The sequence below is a fragment of the Ambystoma mexicanum genome, chromosome 10, assembly GCF_040938575.1.
Source record: "Ambystoma mexicanum isolate Mex_15411 chromosome 10, UKY_AmexF1_1, whole genome shotgun sequence".
NCBI classification, from domain to species: Eukaryota; Metazoa; Chordata; class Amphibia; order Caudata; family Ambystomatidae; genus Ambystoma; species Ambystoma mexicanum.
In genome coordinates, this window is record NC_090932.1 from 1,489,674,519 (window position 1) to 1,489,693,993 (window position 19,475).

A 19,475-nucleotide genomic window follows, 5' to 3' on the forward strand; every position below is an offset into this window, starting at 1 on the left:
AGCTGCGCCATCATATTTGAAGGAGAAACTGGAAGTATACAAACCAACTCGCTACCTCTGGTCTTCACATGGCGCTTGCTACTCCTCGTGTCAAGAGAAGCAGGGGAAATGGCAGCTCTTTTCCCTTCTTGATTGCACAAGCTTGGAATGCGTTGCCGGAGATACTTCGAAAGGAACCAAGCTACCTTGCATTCAGGAGGGGCTTAAAGACTAGGCTTTTCTCCTAGGTAGGTTCTCCCCTGTTGGCTTTCGGTTTTATTATGGTTCTCTGATGTCTGTCCCATGTCCTTTAGTGTAGCGCCCGGATCCCTAAGGGCTTTGGTGCTTAACAAATATGCAGAAATAAATGAAAATAGAAATAGAAAATGTCTTAATGGCATATTGTCATATTTCCCCTCACACACCTAGGAAGGGTAGTGAAAACGCTTTCACAGGATCTGTACACAAGTCATCAAAATCTGACTTGCCTTTCAAGACTCCTAAAAATCCCTTCCCATACTCTGCATACAAGTCATCAAGAACGGACCTGCCTTTCAAGATCGCTGAGAACGCGGTCCCAGACCTTCCATACAAGTTATCAAGAACTGCCTTCTATTTCCCCAACATGGGAAAACACTGTCGAAGAAGATGAGCTGAGTAATGAAGATCAATGGAGGCCAAGAACACAAGCTGCGCTCTAGTTGTTGCAGAAACATGCCCGATGCTGGAAGATGTAAACCGGCGAGCAAGCTGACAAGCGGACGCTGGCTGGAGAACTCGAGTCCTCTCGTCGTCGACCGATGGACTGCAGGGCTGGTGTGAGGTCCGTGGAGCCAACCCGCTCACTGAAGAGGCTGTGGAGAGCCGACTGAAGGGTACGGTACGCTGCAAAGATGCCCAAAGCAGGAGAAATGCTCCAGAGCGTTTGCAGGTACAGAGAGGCACCCTCCGCCTAAGCCCGGAGTGGCGCCAAACAGACGAGCGGGAGCCACAAGAGAGAGAAGCTACAGCGCAGAGGAGGCAATGCAGACAAGCCTCCACAGACTTCCTGCAGGAGAATCTACACATGCCATCAAGAACCAGCGAGTCCAACCAAGGGAAACCGGGACACCAAGGTGTATTGGCAACTCTGCCGAAAGCAAATAACGATAAATGCAGTATATAAGAAAGAACAAACAAGTGAATGTTACTTTAAGCGACAAAGTAATTATAAGAGACTTAAGTTTGCAAGTATATGCCGTATACTTATAAGAAAAGCCCAGGCAGGATAGTATAACAGGCAGATTCAAGACAGAAAGAGAATATAACAGGCAGGTTAAAGTTGCGAGAGTATACATATGTGAGAGGCCCTGGCCAGAGAATATACCAGTCAAGCTACAAGAGAAAAGCCATTAGCAGGAGAGTATAGACAGTATACGAGGTGGATGCAAGTTGCAAGTGTGTTCATATGAGAAAGCCCTCGTAGGGAAGCATACCAGGCAAGGACACCTAAGGAGGTCCTGAGAAGGGTACATCAGGACTAGTAAAAGGCTGTTCACACATATTGAAAAGGAGTGGTACACCAGGTTCCTACCAAGATACAGACTTCTAGCCAAGTTGTCTGGTTCATCAGTTGTGTTGTTGATCAAGAGAAACTTAAGGAACTAATATTCTTGGAAGTATGAAACAGAGTGAAGAGAAAGGGAGCCATGCTCCGGAACAAAGAACTCCATCCTTCTGGAACCTTTTGTGTTGGAGTTACACATACCCTTTTTGAACATTTACACATTACTCAAGGCCAAAGACATTTTGCCTTTCGCCTTAGAGTTGATTTTCTTTTTAGAATGTGAGGCCCAGAATAGTACCTTGAGCACAGGATGTTTTGCTTTGGACATTCTGACATCCCACAGACGCTTAGTTTGTTTGAGGTAGGGAAACAGCTCTTAGCGCAGGGACAGAGAGGCATTTCCCAAACCCCCTTTCTTTTGTCAACAAAAGTTTATGGTTAAAACCATAAATCTCTGTGTCTGAGCCTCATTCCTGGTTCCTCACATAATACAATCCTTTTTTACACAGAGGATTCCTTTTGTTGCCAATGCCGGTGATGAAGTAAGGGAGGGGGTAAATCCTAAATCTGGGTAGGGAGGAGAATACTTATGAACCTTATCTGAGAAACCAGAACTAGATTAGGGATTGGACTCTGGACATCAGTCCTGCAGTTTAGGCGCCAGAGAACCTTTGGTTAATCATCCATCTTCTCACTGTTTTCCTTACATGCATCTCCTTTTGAGTTTCAGACACACTTTAAGGCCATTCTCCAACCTTGGTATACACTGAATAACGTGTGTGTGCATGTATTTTGTGGTCAAAACCCATGAAAAATACAATCAGCATAAACATCCACTTAACCCCATGACCTTTCTATTCTAGTAGCCTGGAACTCTATGCCCGTTTGCCTGTGGGTATGTTAGATGGATCCCGGATCTCACTTCGACCTGCCACCAGCTGTGATCCCCAACTTGCCCCGAATACTTCCTATTTTACGTACTCAATGTTTTCATTGGCTGCTTACATTACATATGCTTTTGTCTCACCTCCCCCTCTACTTCTTTCAACACCAATGAACCTCAATACAATTCTAACCAAATATCTCAATTACCACCACATGGCCAAGCAGATGAAACTCAACTAATAGTATGTAAACTTATGTACACCTTGAAATTGCTGAGCACAATTATTAACCCCTTCATTTGCAATTACGCAATTCTCAACTGCCACTGTGCCTGATGTAAAGTGTGTATGAACAGAAACTTTAAATTACGCTATGTAGTAAATATAAAGTGAAACATCCACTTGCCATTTTACCTTATTTAAACAATCTCCCTCTTCTAGCTAGCTCGTCATAAGGCATCCACTATTTGATGAGGGTTTGGATGTAAGGTGGTGTGCAGAAATATGTGTTGGCTTAACCGATTGCAGGGATTACCAAATACCAGTCTGTGCAATAGAATTTGAGCAATGAAATAGGGCAGATCATAAAATCTAAATTGATTGTGGTGAAACAAATACTTTTGACTTGCAGTGTGTATTGTGAATTATGGCCAAAACCATACAAATGAAGATCTGTCACGCTACTATTCTGGAGAATGGTTTTAGTTGGATTCCATTTTCCAAAACTATTATTTTGAGTTCTAAATCAATTCATTACTAAGGCAAAACCTTATTGCAAAACTTGGGGTGTTCTGCAAACGGAAACAAAGAGGATTTGTACATATGACACTATTCACATTTGAGTAAAGGAAAATACAGTCCAGTCCCAAAGTAGGAGGAGCAACAAACCTTAATGGACAGTGCCATTTTCCTTCCTGCATGAGATGTTTTTTGGCTTGGGTTTTTGATGCAAGGAATCCTCCTTGTCCACCTTTTGAAATGCATTTAAAGGATCATGCATTATACCAAAGGCATTGGCTGAGAAGTACGTTCACATAGCAAGTCGAGCAAAGCGCGGTTTAAGAGCAAATACCCATGATATTTTCACATGCATTAAAAGGAGATTATAGTGCAGTGAAAGCTTCATTAAACAGCTCTTTCTCAAGCCAAAAGGTACTATTGGCAACTCCCATTGCTGGTAGCCACATAACAAGATTATCTGGATGCTGGAGAGACGGTGTACAGAGCAAATGGCCAAGAAGCGTTGTTATCCAGCTCTCTGTCACCCAGATAGCCGACGCTCAGTTTTCTGGAAAATCCAATTGTCCAGTGTCATTAGGTACCCAACGATGGTAGATGGCATCTTTTACTGTATTTAGGTAATTGAATCAGTTGTGCACTTTGTTACTGACAAATACAGTCTAAACCAAGCCATATAGTAGAGAATGATAGTCCCGACAACGGATGGAGGTGGGGGCAAAACATCACATACATAATTCATGTTTGCCATGCAACACATATGGTGGTAGCATATTGACAACTTACTGTTCTGTATCCCAAATATTTCATCAATGAGTCCCTCATAGGTGAGTTGAGTAGCCAAAGGTGTCAACATGTCTACATTTCGGTCAAGCAGCAATAGAGTATCAAAAACTGGGAAGATTGAGTTTTGGCTCCCTGTGATTTCTCTTTTCATCCTGATCATCATATTTGCCACATGCTGTAAGGAAATAAGCACTTGGTTAGGTTAAAAAAAAGCAATTTTCAAGGAAGCTGCCTACCTCTAATGGTTTATCCACCCCAACTGGCATCCAGGAACACACATTTCGGAATCCGAGCTATCTTTTAAAATGACCCCTTCATGTCACCCTACCTAATGAGATGGAACGTGAGCCATCCAGTGGACTATCGGCAAGGATGCAAAGTACATTTGGAAGAGTCTATTCAAAGCAATAAGCACAAGGGGAGGAAGGATAGGTCCAGGGCAATGCGTTTAGGCAGCGCAACACAGGTTCGAATCCCGATTCTGTGCTTAGAAACTACCCGCTGGTATTAAGCACGTTATAAAAGAGCAATTATAACAATTATAACAAGTACCATCTTAGAGCACCCAAGCAAGCAGTGATCAAGTTTCCCAGATCAATGCATCCAGTCGCTCCCCCCCCCCCCCCCATCAGTACTTTGGGACTGGTACTTTTGTATTTTCCATTTTAAATATAGGACTTCAAATCCCAGAATTCCAAGCAATAAAACAAAACTGAATGGCTTTCTCAAACACTGAACTGCGAAAATTGGGAGCTCTGCTCAAGAAAAGCAGCGCAAAAAGCTGGCCAATCCAGATGAGGATCAGCTGGCCTAGATAAAAACCAGGGGCTCAAGCCTCACCTTTATAAATCGAGCCAGTGCTTGACCAAGGCACATGACATCCCACAAGTCCCATTGAGGCTACCCCATTTTTGCTGTCAGGGTTTGCAGTGCAGGTAAAGTTCCAAAAATAGTCATAGCTGCTTTAAGCAATGTGACCACCAAGCGCAAACTGCTGCCTGAATTCATGTTTCCTGTCCCGCCCCGCTTGCCACTCGCACAGCACAGCTCAGAATTGGCTGATCGTTCCCTGGCTGAAGTTTTTCGCCATGGATCGGTGGTGAAGTGGGATCACTTTGCCAGGTAATTGTGCTTGCTGTCCCACACATCGTTCTACGATCCTGCACTGTGCTGCCGCCTGCAATCTGTCAGTTGAGTTTCCCCGCTCGGTTGCACCATTTGACCAGTGCCCTGGCCCTATCTGGATTACTGCCCAATTCTAGCTCCACCATCCCGTGCCTCCCATGTACCCCACCCACACCCTACCATTTGAACACCATGGCCCCATCCTCACTCTCCGCTTCACCCCAGCTTCATCATTTGGTCTGTGGTGCTTAAATATGTTAAGTGCTGGTATTTCAACACAGAGCAGTGCTTTCCAAGACGCCCCCACATGCCACCAACATCAGCACCGTCTAGCCCTCGGGTGCACAACATACGGCCCGCGGGCCAAATGCAGCCCTCCATCCCACGATATGCGGCCCACTTCAAGCAGTTGGCCGCATTTCATTACATAAGTAAACTGTTTGACAGGGACTGTCTGCACCTCTACTAAAGCGGCTATTCATGTGATCTTTATATCCATTACAATGTATGCCCCTCCTTCTTTGTTTAGAATGAAAAGCAGTCCGAGTGAACGCCAGGGAGTTCGGGGGGGGGGAGGGACAGGGGGGAATCATACATGATAATGGAGATAAAGATACGGTTAATAATCGCAAATTATCAAAAGACGGTGAGCCAGTAGTCTCCCTTATGACAAGACGGGGAGAGCTGAGGGCAACAAGGATGTGCCAATTCGGGTGGAGAGGACACCCCTAGGGAATGGGGGAAGAGGGGAGTAGAACTCAGGGGAAGGGGGTAGGAGGAAACCGAACGGGAGAGGAGCTGGGAGCGACACAAGCACAGCCAAATTCAAATGGTTAACGCATAATGTAAGGGGGCTTAATTCCCCTCTTAAAAGAAACAAATTAGGAAAATGTACAGAAAAACCATGCCCGCATGTCCCGGCACTCCAGGAGACGCACCTCCTTCTGCGCGACCATGCAAGAGTTTAACTATGGGGATTTGATCAATTATTCTTTGCCTCAGGTCTGACCAAAACAGGGGGGTGGGGGGGTGTTGGCACTTAAGAACACCTTAGACTTCAGAGTGGCAGCAATAAAAAGGGACAAGGGAGGACGATACATTATGGTGAGGGTACTCTCGGTATAGCAGATCACAAGATCGTCTCCATGAGATTGAAATTACAGCATAGGGCAAGGGGAGTGTGGAGTTGGAGAATGCCGATGGGCCTGCTGAGGGACTCAGTGATTAGAGAAGAGCTGGACGGAAAGATAAAGGGGTTCTTTGAATCCAATAATAGCGCGGACATTGGGGAAAGCACCAGGTGGAATGCCTTCAAAGCTACTATGAGGGGGGAGGTCACTGCGGCTAGTGCGCAAAGAGTGAAGCAGATGAGGGCACTGGGAGCCCAACTCGAGGAAGAAGTAGTGGAGGCCAGGAAGAGGGCAAGGGAGACCCTCAAAGCTTACAGAAGGGCGGTAGGGCAGTTAGAGGTTCTAAGAATGAAAAAAGCACAAGGGGCACTCCTTTTTGTGAGGCAGAGATACTACGCGAGAGCTAATAAAGCTGATGTGCTACTAGTAAGATTACTAAGGATTAGCGGGGGAACGGAACACAATTATGGCCATAAGGGATGAGAAGGGGGAGCACTTGAAGAAGATGCAACTGCCCAGAATAGGGAGGGAAACCTCAAACACTGGGACAGGAAATTACAGAAGAGGAAGTGAGAAGGGTGATCTCAGACTTATCTGCAAACAAGGCGCCGGACAGGTATGCAGCATCTTTTTACAAAGCGTTTGCGGTGACATATTTGGCACGCCTATATAATACCTTCAAGACAATGGGATGCACCACCCCCATGATGGAGGAGGCAAAAATAACCCTGATTTTAAAACCAAACAAAGACCCGCCAGAATGCACCTCCTATAGGCCTATAGCGCTCATTAATGTGGACGCATAAATCTATACAAAAATATTGCCCAATAGATTGGACGGGTGCCCACCTCGTGGAGAAATCTCAGAAGACGAACACTCCCATGGTCCTTTTGTCACTAGCCGGGGGAAAAGCTTTTGACCGCGTGGAGTGGACGTTCCTTTTCCGGCTAATGGATAAGATGGGTGTGAGCAGGGACTTTCAGGGAATGGTCAGGGCAAACTATTACGCCCCGGCGACGCGACTCTTGATAGATGGCTCAATGTCACGTCCCATTAGATTGGAAAGGGGGACGAAACAGGGATTCCCGCTCTCCCCCCTCCTTTACGCAATATACCTGGAGCCTTTACGCCAAGCAATCAGGGAGGCAGACGAGATACAGTACATTCCCTTCGCAGGCATCCAACAAAGTTGCACCCTTTGCTGACGACATGCTTCTAGCACTAACCAGACCAAGGAGCTCACTACAAGCATGTACTGCACTGTTAGAGGAATTTGGGGAGGCCTCAGGTTTACGAGTTAACTTCAGTAAGTCAGAACTCTTCAACCTCACGATGGGGAAGGAGGAAATGGCGCACCTGATGGAAGCAACACTGTTCATGCAAAGTCAAGGGAGGATTGAATACCTGGAGTTAATATCACCTCACAACTGGCGGGATGGTATGCAGCCAACTTTCCGCCCATAGTGAAGGCTATAGCGAGGGACCTCCAGAAGTGGAGGAGTCTCAGGATCACGTGGGTACGGAGAATAGCAACAGTTAAAATGGTAGTACTCTCCCCGCCTTCTCTACCTTTTTCAGCCAATCCCGGTGGCACTTCCGGTAGCTTTGTTCAGGGACCTGAAAAAAATGGTAAACAAGTTTGTTTGGGAGGGGAAAGGGGTAAGAATCAGCAGGCAGATCTTGATGGCCCCAAGGAGAGAGGGGGGGGGGGCTGCCCTTCCCAACATTCGGCAATATTACGAGGCAACACAACTCCGGGTACTGAGGGAGTGATTCTCGGGGACGGGGGGACAACCTTTGGGCCTCGAGGGACAGGGTAGTGATGCAACACGATTTAAGGGAGGTATTTTGGCTGCCGAAACATCATAGGCCGCAACACATGTATAAGAGCACCATAACCAAATTAGTGGCGGATGTCTGGGATAGACTGGTTAGGAGAAACGCGATCACAACATTCCCTTCCCCATTTACCCTCCATCTTTAACAAGAGACTTTACCCCAGGGAAGGAAAGGGGGTCATTCAGACAATGCTGGGAGGGGGACTGGAGAGTAATTCGGGATATGTTCCAGGGTCAGGTCATATGCTCTTTTGTAAACTGCAAGCAGGAGTTTGGAGTGGGGGAAGGGGCGAGGCTTAGATATGCACAGCTAAGTCATTGGCTACTGAGTGCAGGTGTCAGGGAGGCAGCCACTAGGCGGGTCAGCCCATTCGAGAAGTTCCTGCTGACACATGATGACACGAAGGGACTGATATCTGATTTTTATCGAATCCTAGATGATACTACCCCCAGAGCAGCATGGAACTATATGAGTCAACGGGGACGCTGGGGCGAGAATGTGGACTGGGAAAACCTCAGGAGAAGAATCCCTAAACTGGCCAAAACTTCTCAATTGCAAGAAACATGGTACAAGATACTTTATGGATGGCATTACACTCCCGCCCACTTAAAACACAAATATCCGGAACCTCAGGGGTCTGTTGGAGGGGATGCGGTCCGGAGGGCACGACCGCCCACATATGGTGGAATTGCCTAAGAATAGCCCCATTCTGGGAGGAGGTTCAGCAGGCTCAAACCCAGGCCTTTGGGCAAAGGGGGCAATAGATTCCAAGAGAAAGTACTGCTGGGGCTGCCAGGGGACAACAGAGAAAGAATCCAGGGACTGGGAAAAGGCAAGAGCAGTCCTCACGCTGGCGGCAATGAGTCTTATAGCTCGGAATTGGAAAAGCCCAACGGTCCCACCGATTCAGGACTGGCTGCAAAAGGATTGGGAACTGATTGCACTGGAATGGGCGTCCTACGCAATGAAGAGCAACTTGCAGCAATTGGCTAACGATTTGGGAGAAACTTTGGCACTCCTGAAGGACGACTACGGGGCGCAGTGGTGCACGCAACGCCTGAGGTTATTGGACTTATAAAGAGCAAACAGCTCCTTCAGATTCTCGGAGGGAGACAGACTTGTAGGTCCTCTAGGGGGAGAGGACAGGGAAGTGGGAGGGTAGAGGAATTTCTTTTTTCCTGTTGTAAAATCAATAAAGATAATTTTTTAAAAAGTGGAGAATAGAGAAATACTGCAGAGAATAGCAATGCTAAAAAAACTGTCATTTTTCCAGGAAGATTTTGAGAAGTGCCACATATTTTATGGACCAACAGTCCATATGACTTGGGTCTATTGATAGGAGTAGGAGCAGTTAAAATCAAGCTTAAACCAGGAACAATTTTGCCACAAGCAAAGCAATATCTTATGTCCAGAGAAGCAGATGAAGGTATATTTGAGATTATTTCTGCTTTAATGAAGCAGGGAATATTGGTGCCATCTGAGTCCCCATGTAACATGTCGGTGTACCCAGTGACAAAATCAACTGGGTGGTGGGGCGGTGCTGGGGATTTATTCAGGATCTCTGTCCCCTAAAAAATATTATTGAAGAAGTTTACTTTAGTTCCAAATCCTGCTACAATATTATGCAACATTTCACCTAAAGACAAATATTTTACAGTTATAGATTTAAAAAAAAAAAAGTTTTCTTCTCAATTCCCCTTCATGAGGACACCCAAGATTTGACTTAATTTTCATATAGAAATACACGCCTAAAACATACTGGTTATATGATATATGTGGCATTTATAACGTGCCTGTAAACAAGTGTTTCTAGGCGCAACAAGACAAGGAGGGGGGGAACAGAGGGAGGACAAAACAACAATTTTACTAGGCCTTGTGTCATTCAGACCGCGCAAGTGCAGGGAAGTAGAAGGGGACAAGTGCCGAGAATGGGGTTTGGCTCATAAGTGCAGCGAGAAGGGACTGTAGGGTTGCAGATACAGAGCACAAGTGCTCAGGGAGCTGAGAGGCAGTGCAAAGTGCAACTGGACATGCAGGAGCCTGGGCCCAATGCAAGGGTCCTCCTCTGTCTTCGACCCATGTCAATAGCTTAGCAAGTTTCGAACATAGAGGCTTACACAACATCTGTGCATTCTCAATAGTTGGTTGGTAGTGACCTATTATCACCCAGTCTCTGCAGATCACTACCCCTTCTTCTCAGCCATCTGGTGATAGCACAGTTCCCCAAATCTGCCTCTGGCCTCCGTCTACGAATATCTTCTGCAGTTTTTCCTGGAACTTCCAGTTTTTTATTTACTTCCCATCTGATTCAAGCTCCTTTTACCCAGGTTTTTCGTATCTGATCACATGATTCTTATTATGGGCTCCGTTTCTTGTCTTTGTGTCTTGGGTATAGTCATCTTCATCTGTATCTGTCCAGGTGACCAGTGTGTGGAGCGTTCGGGACATCAGCAGGGGAGAGGAAGAGAGAAAGCGGTAGCAAAGAGGAAGGTCTTGTTTCCGGAACTGCATCAGCGGTAATGTGAGTCCCCCTCAATCTTTAACAGGGTCTTCCAGATGGGCCTAGGTAATGTACAACTTGAGAGTGCAATAATTCAGTATGAGGATGACATGTTAGTATGCAGCAAGATGCAGAGAAGACTCATGACCATACTAGCACAGAGAAAATATACAGTAGACAAGGAGAAGCTACAATATTTTCAGGAAGAGGTCCTGTATTTAGGACAGTTAAGAAGGGAGAAAGGCGACACCTGACAGAGTAAAAGCAATAATGAAGACTTCAGAACCTAACACAATGAGGGAAATGCAACAATTTTTAGGCCTATCTAACAACTGCAGAGCCTGGGTTTTCGATTACTATACAGCACCTATATTCAACCACTTTTAAAAGGACCTAAAGAAGCGCAGGTAGACAAAGGATAACATGGACAAATGAAGTGACTGAAGGATTTGAATAATTAAAAAGGGCAATCAGTACAGCCCCTGTGCTAGGAATTTCAGACTATCAAAGAATTTTACCTATTTTCCCATTCAAATGGAGACGGTACGACAGCAGTCCGCACACAGAAAACTACATTAGGACATGGGCACAAACCATTGGCTTACTATAGTGGGATTTTAGATCCAGTAATGAAAGGGCATTACCATTGCGAACAAGCCTTAGCTCTGCTGCATTTGCTATTGAAAAAGCTCAAAGTATTACAATGCAGTGTTCAGTGACATGTGTTAAGCATGCATTATTTTCTATTCTAGAGAAACCCAAAAGTACATTGACTACACAAAGAGCATCGGGATATGAGGTCATCATTTCAAACCCTGCGATAAAATGTTTTAGATGTAGAATAGTGAACCCAGCAACTTTCATTGCAGAATCGATAGGAAAGGATGACTATGTACATGACTGCACAACGTATACTGAGTTTTACGACATTGCCAGTGTTGGAGAAAATGCTCTTAGCGGGTGGGGGGGAATTCTCTTTATTGATGGCTTTTCAAAAATTGACCAAACGACTCGCAAGAGGCATACTGAATCAGCAGTAGTGGAGCTGAACCGCGACGGTGAATTTGAAATAGTGACAATTGTGAGATTTAGTGGCGTTTATCGCAGCACTTCAAAGATAGGAGGATGAGGAAGTGACGTGTACTCTGACTCCGCCTATGTGACGTCAAATGTACACGCAGGTTTGTCACTCTGGAAAAGGAGGGGGTTCCTCTGTGCAAACGGCACACGCCATGCGTCCCTATTGGATAAGCTTATTGAGGCACTAAGAATCCCATTGGCTATCGCAGTCTTGAAATGCGCAGCCCACACTAAAAGAACAGACATGATTTCTTGCTGTAAAAAGCCGCAGATTTAGAAGGCAAAAAGGCAGCATGTTTCCCCTATATTTCTGATTTTGAAGTAAAAAGTGCTAAACAGATGTCAGGACGGTGTACAGTGGAAAAGGAGGGTTGTAATATGTGGTCTATTGTTCAGTTAATTGAGTTACAAGGTCAAGCCCTACAAGAGGAGCAAGATTTATGGAGAAAGCAGGGGTGCTCATTATCCCCCACGCAGGCAATATGGAGACAAGACAGTAGTGGAAAGCCAGTTATGCCTCTAGCATTATTGAGGGTAGAGCTGGAGTAGCTTCACTACCCCGCGTCTACGACTTGAGAGAGTCTATCTGCTATAATTACAGAAGATTGGTTCTGACCAAATTTCTTAGAATATGTGGCACAATTTATTTTACACTGCATTATGTGCCAGAAATTTACAGCAGGGCACACTTTGCGAACAGTGAGAGGAGCAATCCCTAGACACAATGGCTGTTTCAGCATCTATATATAGATTATGTGGCTATGTTGCAGACATGCAATGGCTATAGGTGCATGCTGGCAGTGGTATGTCCCTTTTTTGTATGAATCCCGATGCCACATGCGCTGCCCAGTTCCTCTTGCGTGAGGTGTTTCCAAGAAAGGGTGTGTGGGAAGTCCTGCGGTCTGACAATGGACCGCATTTTGGAAATGAACAATTAGAAACGGTTACTCTTATTAGGTAAAAAGCATACATTCTCTTCTGCCTATCACACACAGGCAAATGGGATTTGTGACCGTGAGCCAAAAGAATGACCACTTAAAAGAAGGGGTGGTTACATTGCCTACCCCTTCCATTATTAGGCACTGCAAAATCAGCCTGGCTCAGATCACCACCTACCTCCTCATGAGTTGGTGACTGGACGCCATATGAGAACACCTCTTGCTCCTCCTACTAGGTTAGAAACTGATACCCACAGTGTAGCCAAGACATTAGGTGATGAGATGCATGATTATTTGGCAACTATGACTGCTAGCATCTTTTATTTCTCAACAGATCAAGAACCGAAGGGTGGGGCAAAGAGGATTAAAGACAGCCAACCAATTGATCTTGAAAATCTATTGAAGCAACCTATTTTATATCCAGGGGACCAGGTGCTGGTACAAAAGTTTGTTCGAACTTGGAATAAACCTTGTTTCGAGGGACCATATGAGGTAGAAGTTACTCCCACAGCTGTCAAGCTACAAGGAAGACAAGCTTGGCTGCACTTGCACGACATCAAACCGTATAAAGCAGATACCTTTACCCCTCCTGCAGCTGCTGACAGTGAAGCAAGAGAAGAAGTTCCGCGCATGCAGACCAGATCGGCTAGCAAGAATAGGGAAAGGACTGAATGGACTTGCAGCTATTGTAAAACTATTTTAGATAGGAGCAAGAGACAATGTATTGACGTACCGGATCCAAACAAAAAGAGCACACTGCATCTTCTATGCTGCCAATCACAATAACGGTATGCTGCAATATATACAGTCTTACCCAGCTCTGATAAGATGACACGTGGACATTGTGACATTTCTTGGCAATCACAAAAACAATAATTTTCATTATCGCTGTTATTCTGCAGTTTTTATATAAAAGTCTGATTTACAAAAAAGAACAAAATTAAATATTGAATTAAAACAAGATAAGAAGGTTCCAAAATGTAAGAGGCTCACTACCATCCAGAAAAATCTGAGTTTTAATGGAATAGTAATTGCGATTTCATTATGCATTATGATTTGTCTTTTCTTCCTTATTATGGCATTTAGACACATAATGATTAAAAACGCAGATACAGTGATTGACAATGTAATGCTTCTTATCATCCCTAACAAAAGCACGAGTAGAATCTTCCCTGATTTCATTAAACAAATTGTTCAACTAAAGGGATGCTGGTGAAGATAATGAAAATATAAATACATATCTTGATAATTCGACCAATTTTTTAAATTTTTTTTTAAACTTTTATTTTTGTTGACAGAGGCAAAAGGCATACACACACATCCGAGCAATAACCACAGATTCGTAGCATATACAGGTAAATACAGAGCATATAGGCAAAATTATGGTAACAGCGGTTGAATAATGACATATCACAGAGCACCAAGAAGCCGAACAGCAATAGGGACGTTAGGGGGATTCATCCACAGAGGAAGTGTCATTTAAGCTAATCAAGTAGCTGTTGAATGCAGTCCATATGTTTTGAGGACGAGAACGTACTGGGAGCATACCCAGAAACTCCTCCTCACAGTTCCGGGACCAGGTGAGTAAATTTAACCATTTCTGGAATGCGGGGGAGCTGGGGCTCTTCCAGCTTAGTAGGACACACTTTTTGGCTATGATACAGCTTACATTCAAGAATTTAATAATGTCTCCCGCCCCCCCAGCCTGCCACACCTCAAACAAAACCCCCAATGGATCAGGGTCTACCACAGTGTCAGTGATCTCAGACAGTGTCTCTATGACTTTACTCCAAAATGTGGCCAGTTCCGGTCAGCTCCAAAACATGTGCAATTGGTCAGCACCCTCCGCACCGCAGCGAGGGCACAGCCGAGGATCGGAGGAAGCAAACCTAGACACTCTACCTGGAGTGTAATACAGCCTATTAAGCAGTTTATATTGTATGGTGCGGTAGCAGAAGTTTAAGGACACCTTGCAAGTATGGGAACACATCCTCTCCCACTGTTGGTCAGTAAGTACCAGTTCCAACTCGGAGGCCCAGTCATCATGGGCCCTGGACGGAAGTGGAGAGGGCGAGGACAAGAGGAGCTTATATAATGAGGAAACCACTCCGCGGGCGCCACCCGAGTTGGCGATGTAAGCGATCGCAGGAGAGTCCAGGGGTTCGATGGCAGCGCGGAGTCTGTAGAACTGCAGGAGCTCCAGAACAGAACCCGAGTGCCCCGGCCACCACGTCTGCGGTGTTATAAACTGTCCCTCTGGATAGAAATCGGTGAGGGCGCGGTATCCCAGGGCCTCCCAATGGCGCGCCAGGGCGGTGTCATACGTGGGTTCCAGCCCGGGAAACCTCCAGGTGGGGAGCCATTTGTAGTACGGACATTGCTCGTCGCAAGTTTTGAATATCTGGCCCCAAGCCTGTACCGTGGTCCGGACCGGATCAATGGGAGAGTCCGGCACATACTGCCGGTTGAGAATCAAGGACATGACATCGGTGCCTGCCGCTGCCAGAACCTCAAGTTTGACGTGGGGACGAGGTGGGGGCCCAGGGTACCAGTAAGATGCGAACTGCGCCTGTGAGGCAGTCCAATATCGCAGCAAATCTGGGGCTGTGAAACCCCCCCTGTCGTAGGGTAGTGACATATCCGACCACTTTTTACGCACTGCGCCAGAGTGCCACAGGAATTGGGCAAACAATTTATGCAGATTCGTAAAATATTTCCTACCCGGCCAGACAGGAACATTACCAAATATGTACAACAACTTGGGTAGCAGGATCATTTTCACCAGCGAGAGTCTGCCGGCTAGTGATAGTGGAAGGGTACGCCAGCGCATGACTTTGGCCTCGGCTTGCTCGGCCACTGCCTGGTAGTTGTCTGCTAGGAGTGAATCTCTGGTGAGGGACACCTGGACTCCCAAGTACTTAATCCCATTCGGGCACCAACGGAGCGGGTACTCGGTGGTGGGCTGTATCGTGGAGCTAGTGAGGGGGAGGATTTCAGATTTCGTATAATTTATTGTGAACCCAGAGTATGTGCCTATGCGGGTGACGTCACGTAAGATCGGGTCCAGATGAACAGCTGGGTCTCTAATAAAGAGTAGCACATCGTTCGCATACAGCGAGATGATCTCAGGGGAGTCCTTCAACCGCACTCCCCTCCGCGCATGCCGCTCCCTGACATAGTCGGCAATCGGCTCGATTGCCAAGGCGAAGAGGATCGGGGAGAACGGGCAGCCTTGTCGGGTACCTCTAAAGAGAGGGAAGGGACTGGACGTCTGAGAATTAACTCGCACCCTGCCCACCGGGGAAGTGTACAGTAACCTAATGTATGCTATCATATTGGGCCCTACCCCCATATTTTCCAAGACCAACCAGATGTATTTCCAAGACACCGTGTCAAATGCCTTCTGGGCATCCAGTGTGACCGCAACCGCACTCGCCCCTTGGTCAATACGTGCCATGATGTTAAGCAGCCTCCTAATGTTGTGGGATGTTGATCTTCCGGGTACAAAGCCCGATTGATCCCTGTGGACCATGTATGACATGACCGGGAAGAAGCGGTTGGCAATCACTTTGGCGAAGATTTTGGTGTCCAAATTCATCAGTGAGAGGGGCCTATATGATCCACACTCGTTAGTGGGTTTACCGGGTTTGAGCAGGACCGTGATGGTGGCCTCGCGCAGCGAAGGGGGAAGAGTGCCAAACCGAAGTGACTCGTTCCAAACTTCAAGCAGCCTGAGAGCCAAGATGGCCACATGCTCCTGGTAAAACTCAGCTGTCAGCCCGTCGGGGCCAGGTGCTTTACCTTTAGGGAATTTAGATATAGCCTCAACTATTTCATCCAGCAGGATGGGGGAATCCAATTGGTCCCTGATAGCGGGGGAGACGATAGTCATGGGGATCTGCTCAAGGTGGTCGCGCATTTGGGACTCACTGTGCTCGGGGGGGTTGTGTGTACAGCTCTGAGTAGAAATCTGTGAAGACCTCCAGAATATGTTGGTCAGACCACCGTTCCGACCCCAGGCTGTCCTTGATACAGGTTATCTGGGTTTGGCCACACTCACCCCTGGCCAACGTAGCCAGTGTCCTGCCAGGTCTGTCCCCCTCTCAATATCTACGAGCCGCCTGTGGGCGACTGAAGTATTGGACTTCCCTGGTGGCTTGTTCGTTGAAAAATTGGAGTTCCTTGCTGATCTGGGATAGAGTCGGGGGGTCGACAGACGTGGGATGAGCACTCTCAAGTTCGCGTAATTTGGCTTCAGATCGGGCGAGGGCAGCCCTAATGCCCTTGAGGGTTCCCGCCTCCCTAGATATGGACATTCCCCTGATGAAGACTTTGAAAGCTTCCCACCGGACCCCTGTAGAGGTAGATTGAGGTGTATTAAGTTCAAAGTAGGACTGGATGTCGGACAATATATCAGCCTTAAATACTATGTCCTGTAAGGCCGAAGACTTGAAATGCCAAGAGTTAATTGTAGGGGCGGGCACGCCCAAATCTATAGAGAGCCGGATCGGTGAGTGGTCCGACAGGATGCGCGCCAATATTTGAGTTTCCAACACCCTCCCCAGCAAGGAAATGGACAGGAAGAACATATCAATTCTGGAGGAGCTGTCATGTACCGAGGAATAACGAGTATATTCCCGCGTCTGCGGGTGCATTACCCGCCAGGGGTCTCGAATGTCAAGGGCAATGGTATGTGCAAGGAGCTTGCGCGCCGCATTGGAAAGGAGTCTGGGGGCCGAGCCAGTTCTGTCAAGTGTGGTATCTAAGATAAAGTTCATGTTCCCCCCCCCAAATGATCTGCACCCCTACATATCCCAACAATATGGAAGCAAGAGTCCACGTTGGGGCCATACGTGTTAACCAGCAAATAGTCCCTGTTCGCTATTGCGCAGTGTAGGATAATGTACCTTCCCTCTGGATCGATGTAGCTCTTGTGGAGTACAAACTTAAGTGACCTGTGGATCATTGTCAATACCCCTCTGGCGCGGGTCGAATAAGCCGTGAAGTACCTGTGTGGGCCCCATGCAGGCGCGATGCACCTAGCTAGCGAGCCCCCACAGTGTGTTTCTTGCAATAGTAATATCTTGCAACCATGTCTGTTGGCGTGGGCCATGATTTTGCGCGCCTTGGTGAAGTTACTTAAACCCCGGATATTCCAGGACATCACTGTTGTGGACATTACGGGAGACTAAGGCACATCCCACAACCGCCGTAGAAACCTACACAGTGAATGAGGAGAGCTCCCATGAGGGCGCCCTGATGTCGTGCGCTTTGCCAAACCGCCCCTATCATTTGCATTATTGTTACCCCAAACCCCAACCATACCATCTCCCTCCCTCACTGCCCACCCACAACTTGCAGTGGAAATCAACCCCCCCCCCCGGATGTATGCGCCAACAACTAACCCGACCATCACCAGGAAGTAAGGGTCGGTGGGCGAAATCCAACAGGGGCCAACTAGCAGTAGCATCCAATAAAACAAACATTGCAATTGCAGTGAGGTGCGCTGTTGCCGTGTGGACGGCCATTTAGACATTGCGTAAGACAGCATAAGCTGTCGAATAACAGGTTCCTGCGGAATACAGAGTTTTTGTTGGGTCCCAACGCTAGTCTCCAACACCCAAGCCGGGCCACGGCCCGTGAGTATATTAAGGGTACCCAGGCCGCATGGTTGATGATCGAAAAATTGCCATTGACCCATGCACATTGACGGATTACCAGACAGGTGAAGCAGTGACAGTCTAAGCTACATCTGGTCAGTCAGCGCCGGCAGGGTCAGGCGCCGGATTGTGGAGTGGTATGTGAGCCTCGATGAATTTTGCCGCTTCATCCGGGACAGTGAAAAAGTGTAGTTTATTATTGTGAGTAATTTTGAGACGTCCCAGGAACAATATGGCCTACCGGACGTTGTGTTCTCTAAGGAGTTTCTTAACCCCAAGGAATTGGCGCCGCTCTTGCTGCACCGCAATTGAAAAGTCCGGGAAGATCCTGATGGTGTGGGACTCATGGCGCAAGTCTCCCCTCTCGCGGGCCAGACAGAGGATAAGGTCTCTATCCCGATAGTTGAGAATCCTGGCGATGATGGGCCTTGGGATATCCCCCGGCTTGGGGCGCGGAGACAGGGCCCTGTGCACACGCTCGACAGTAAAGTACGGTGAGAGACTCGGGTTGCCCAGTAGATCCTTGAGTAGCGCTTCGACTGCGTCTTCCATGCGGCCCTTAAGTGCGTTCTCAGGGACCCCGATTATACGCAGGTTGTTTCTACGGGAACGCGATTCTAGGTCGTCACACTTGGCTCTCACACTCTTCATATCGCGCGACAGGGAGGCAACGGTGTTTTGCAGCACGTGAATCTCGTTCTCATTCGTGGATATCCTACTTTCGGCCTCAGTGATTCTGGTGCCTGCCTGGTCCACTCGGGTTTTAAGAGAAGCAACATTGGCGTTAATGTCGTCCAATTTTTCGTGGAACGAGGCGAAGTTCTTGGCCATGGATTCCATAAGTGTGGTCAGATCGGGGGTTCTCGCCCCAGAGGGGGTGTCACTTTCCAGGTCCTCCTGCAAGGACGATGCGTGTCCCCTCTCCTCCCTCGGGACGGATTTGGCAAATTTGTCCATGGTTCCTCTCCCAGAGACCCCCTTGGTTTTATTAGGCATTGTAGATAGAGACACAGAGATGGCATATGGCCGCTGGAGTGGAGGGCCCAGTCGCACCAGCGGCCCCCAGAAGACCCGGCTCCGGGTGGCAGAGCGTGCAGAAGCGGCAGGTAGAAAAGGCAGCCCAGGCCGATTATAGAAGCAGTAAGGCTGGGTAGGCTGCAGGAGAGTAGGAAGCCAAGGCCGTGCAGATGCCACTCGCCAGGTAGCCCCGGTGGAGTGGGAATGTGTAGGCTCGGTACCCGGCCGGGCCCGAGACACGGCGGCCCCCAG

At 47.4% G+C, this 19,475-nt stretch overlaps 1 protein-coding gene across 1 annotated transcript in view; it reads right to left on the bottom strand.

Moving 5' to 3' along the window:
- The window catches only part of VPS33A (VPS33A core subunit of CORVET and HOPS complexes), a 285,704-nt gene that overhangs the window by 112,523 nt on the left and 153,706 nt on the right, over positions 1–19,475 (bottom strand). Inside the window, exon 6 of the mRNA XM_069619602.1 lies at positions 3,934–4,108. Within this exon, the coding sequence (XP_069475703.1) occupies positions 3,934–4,108 (175 nt within the window). The remainder of the gene's footprint in view (positions 1–3,933; positions 4,109–19,475) is intronic.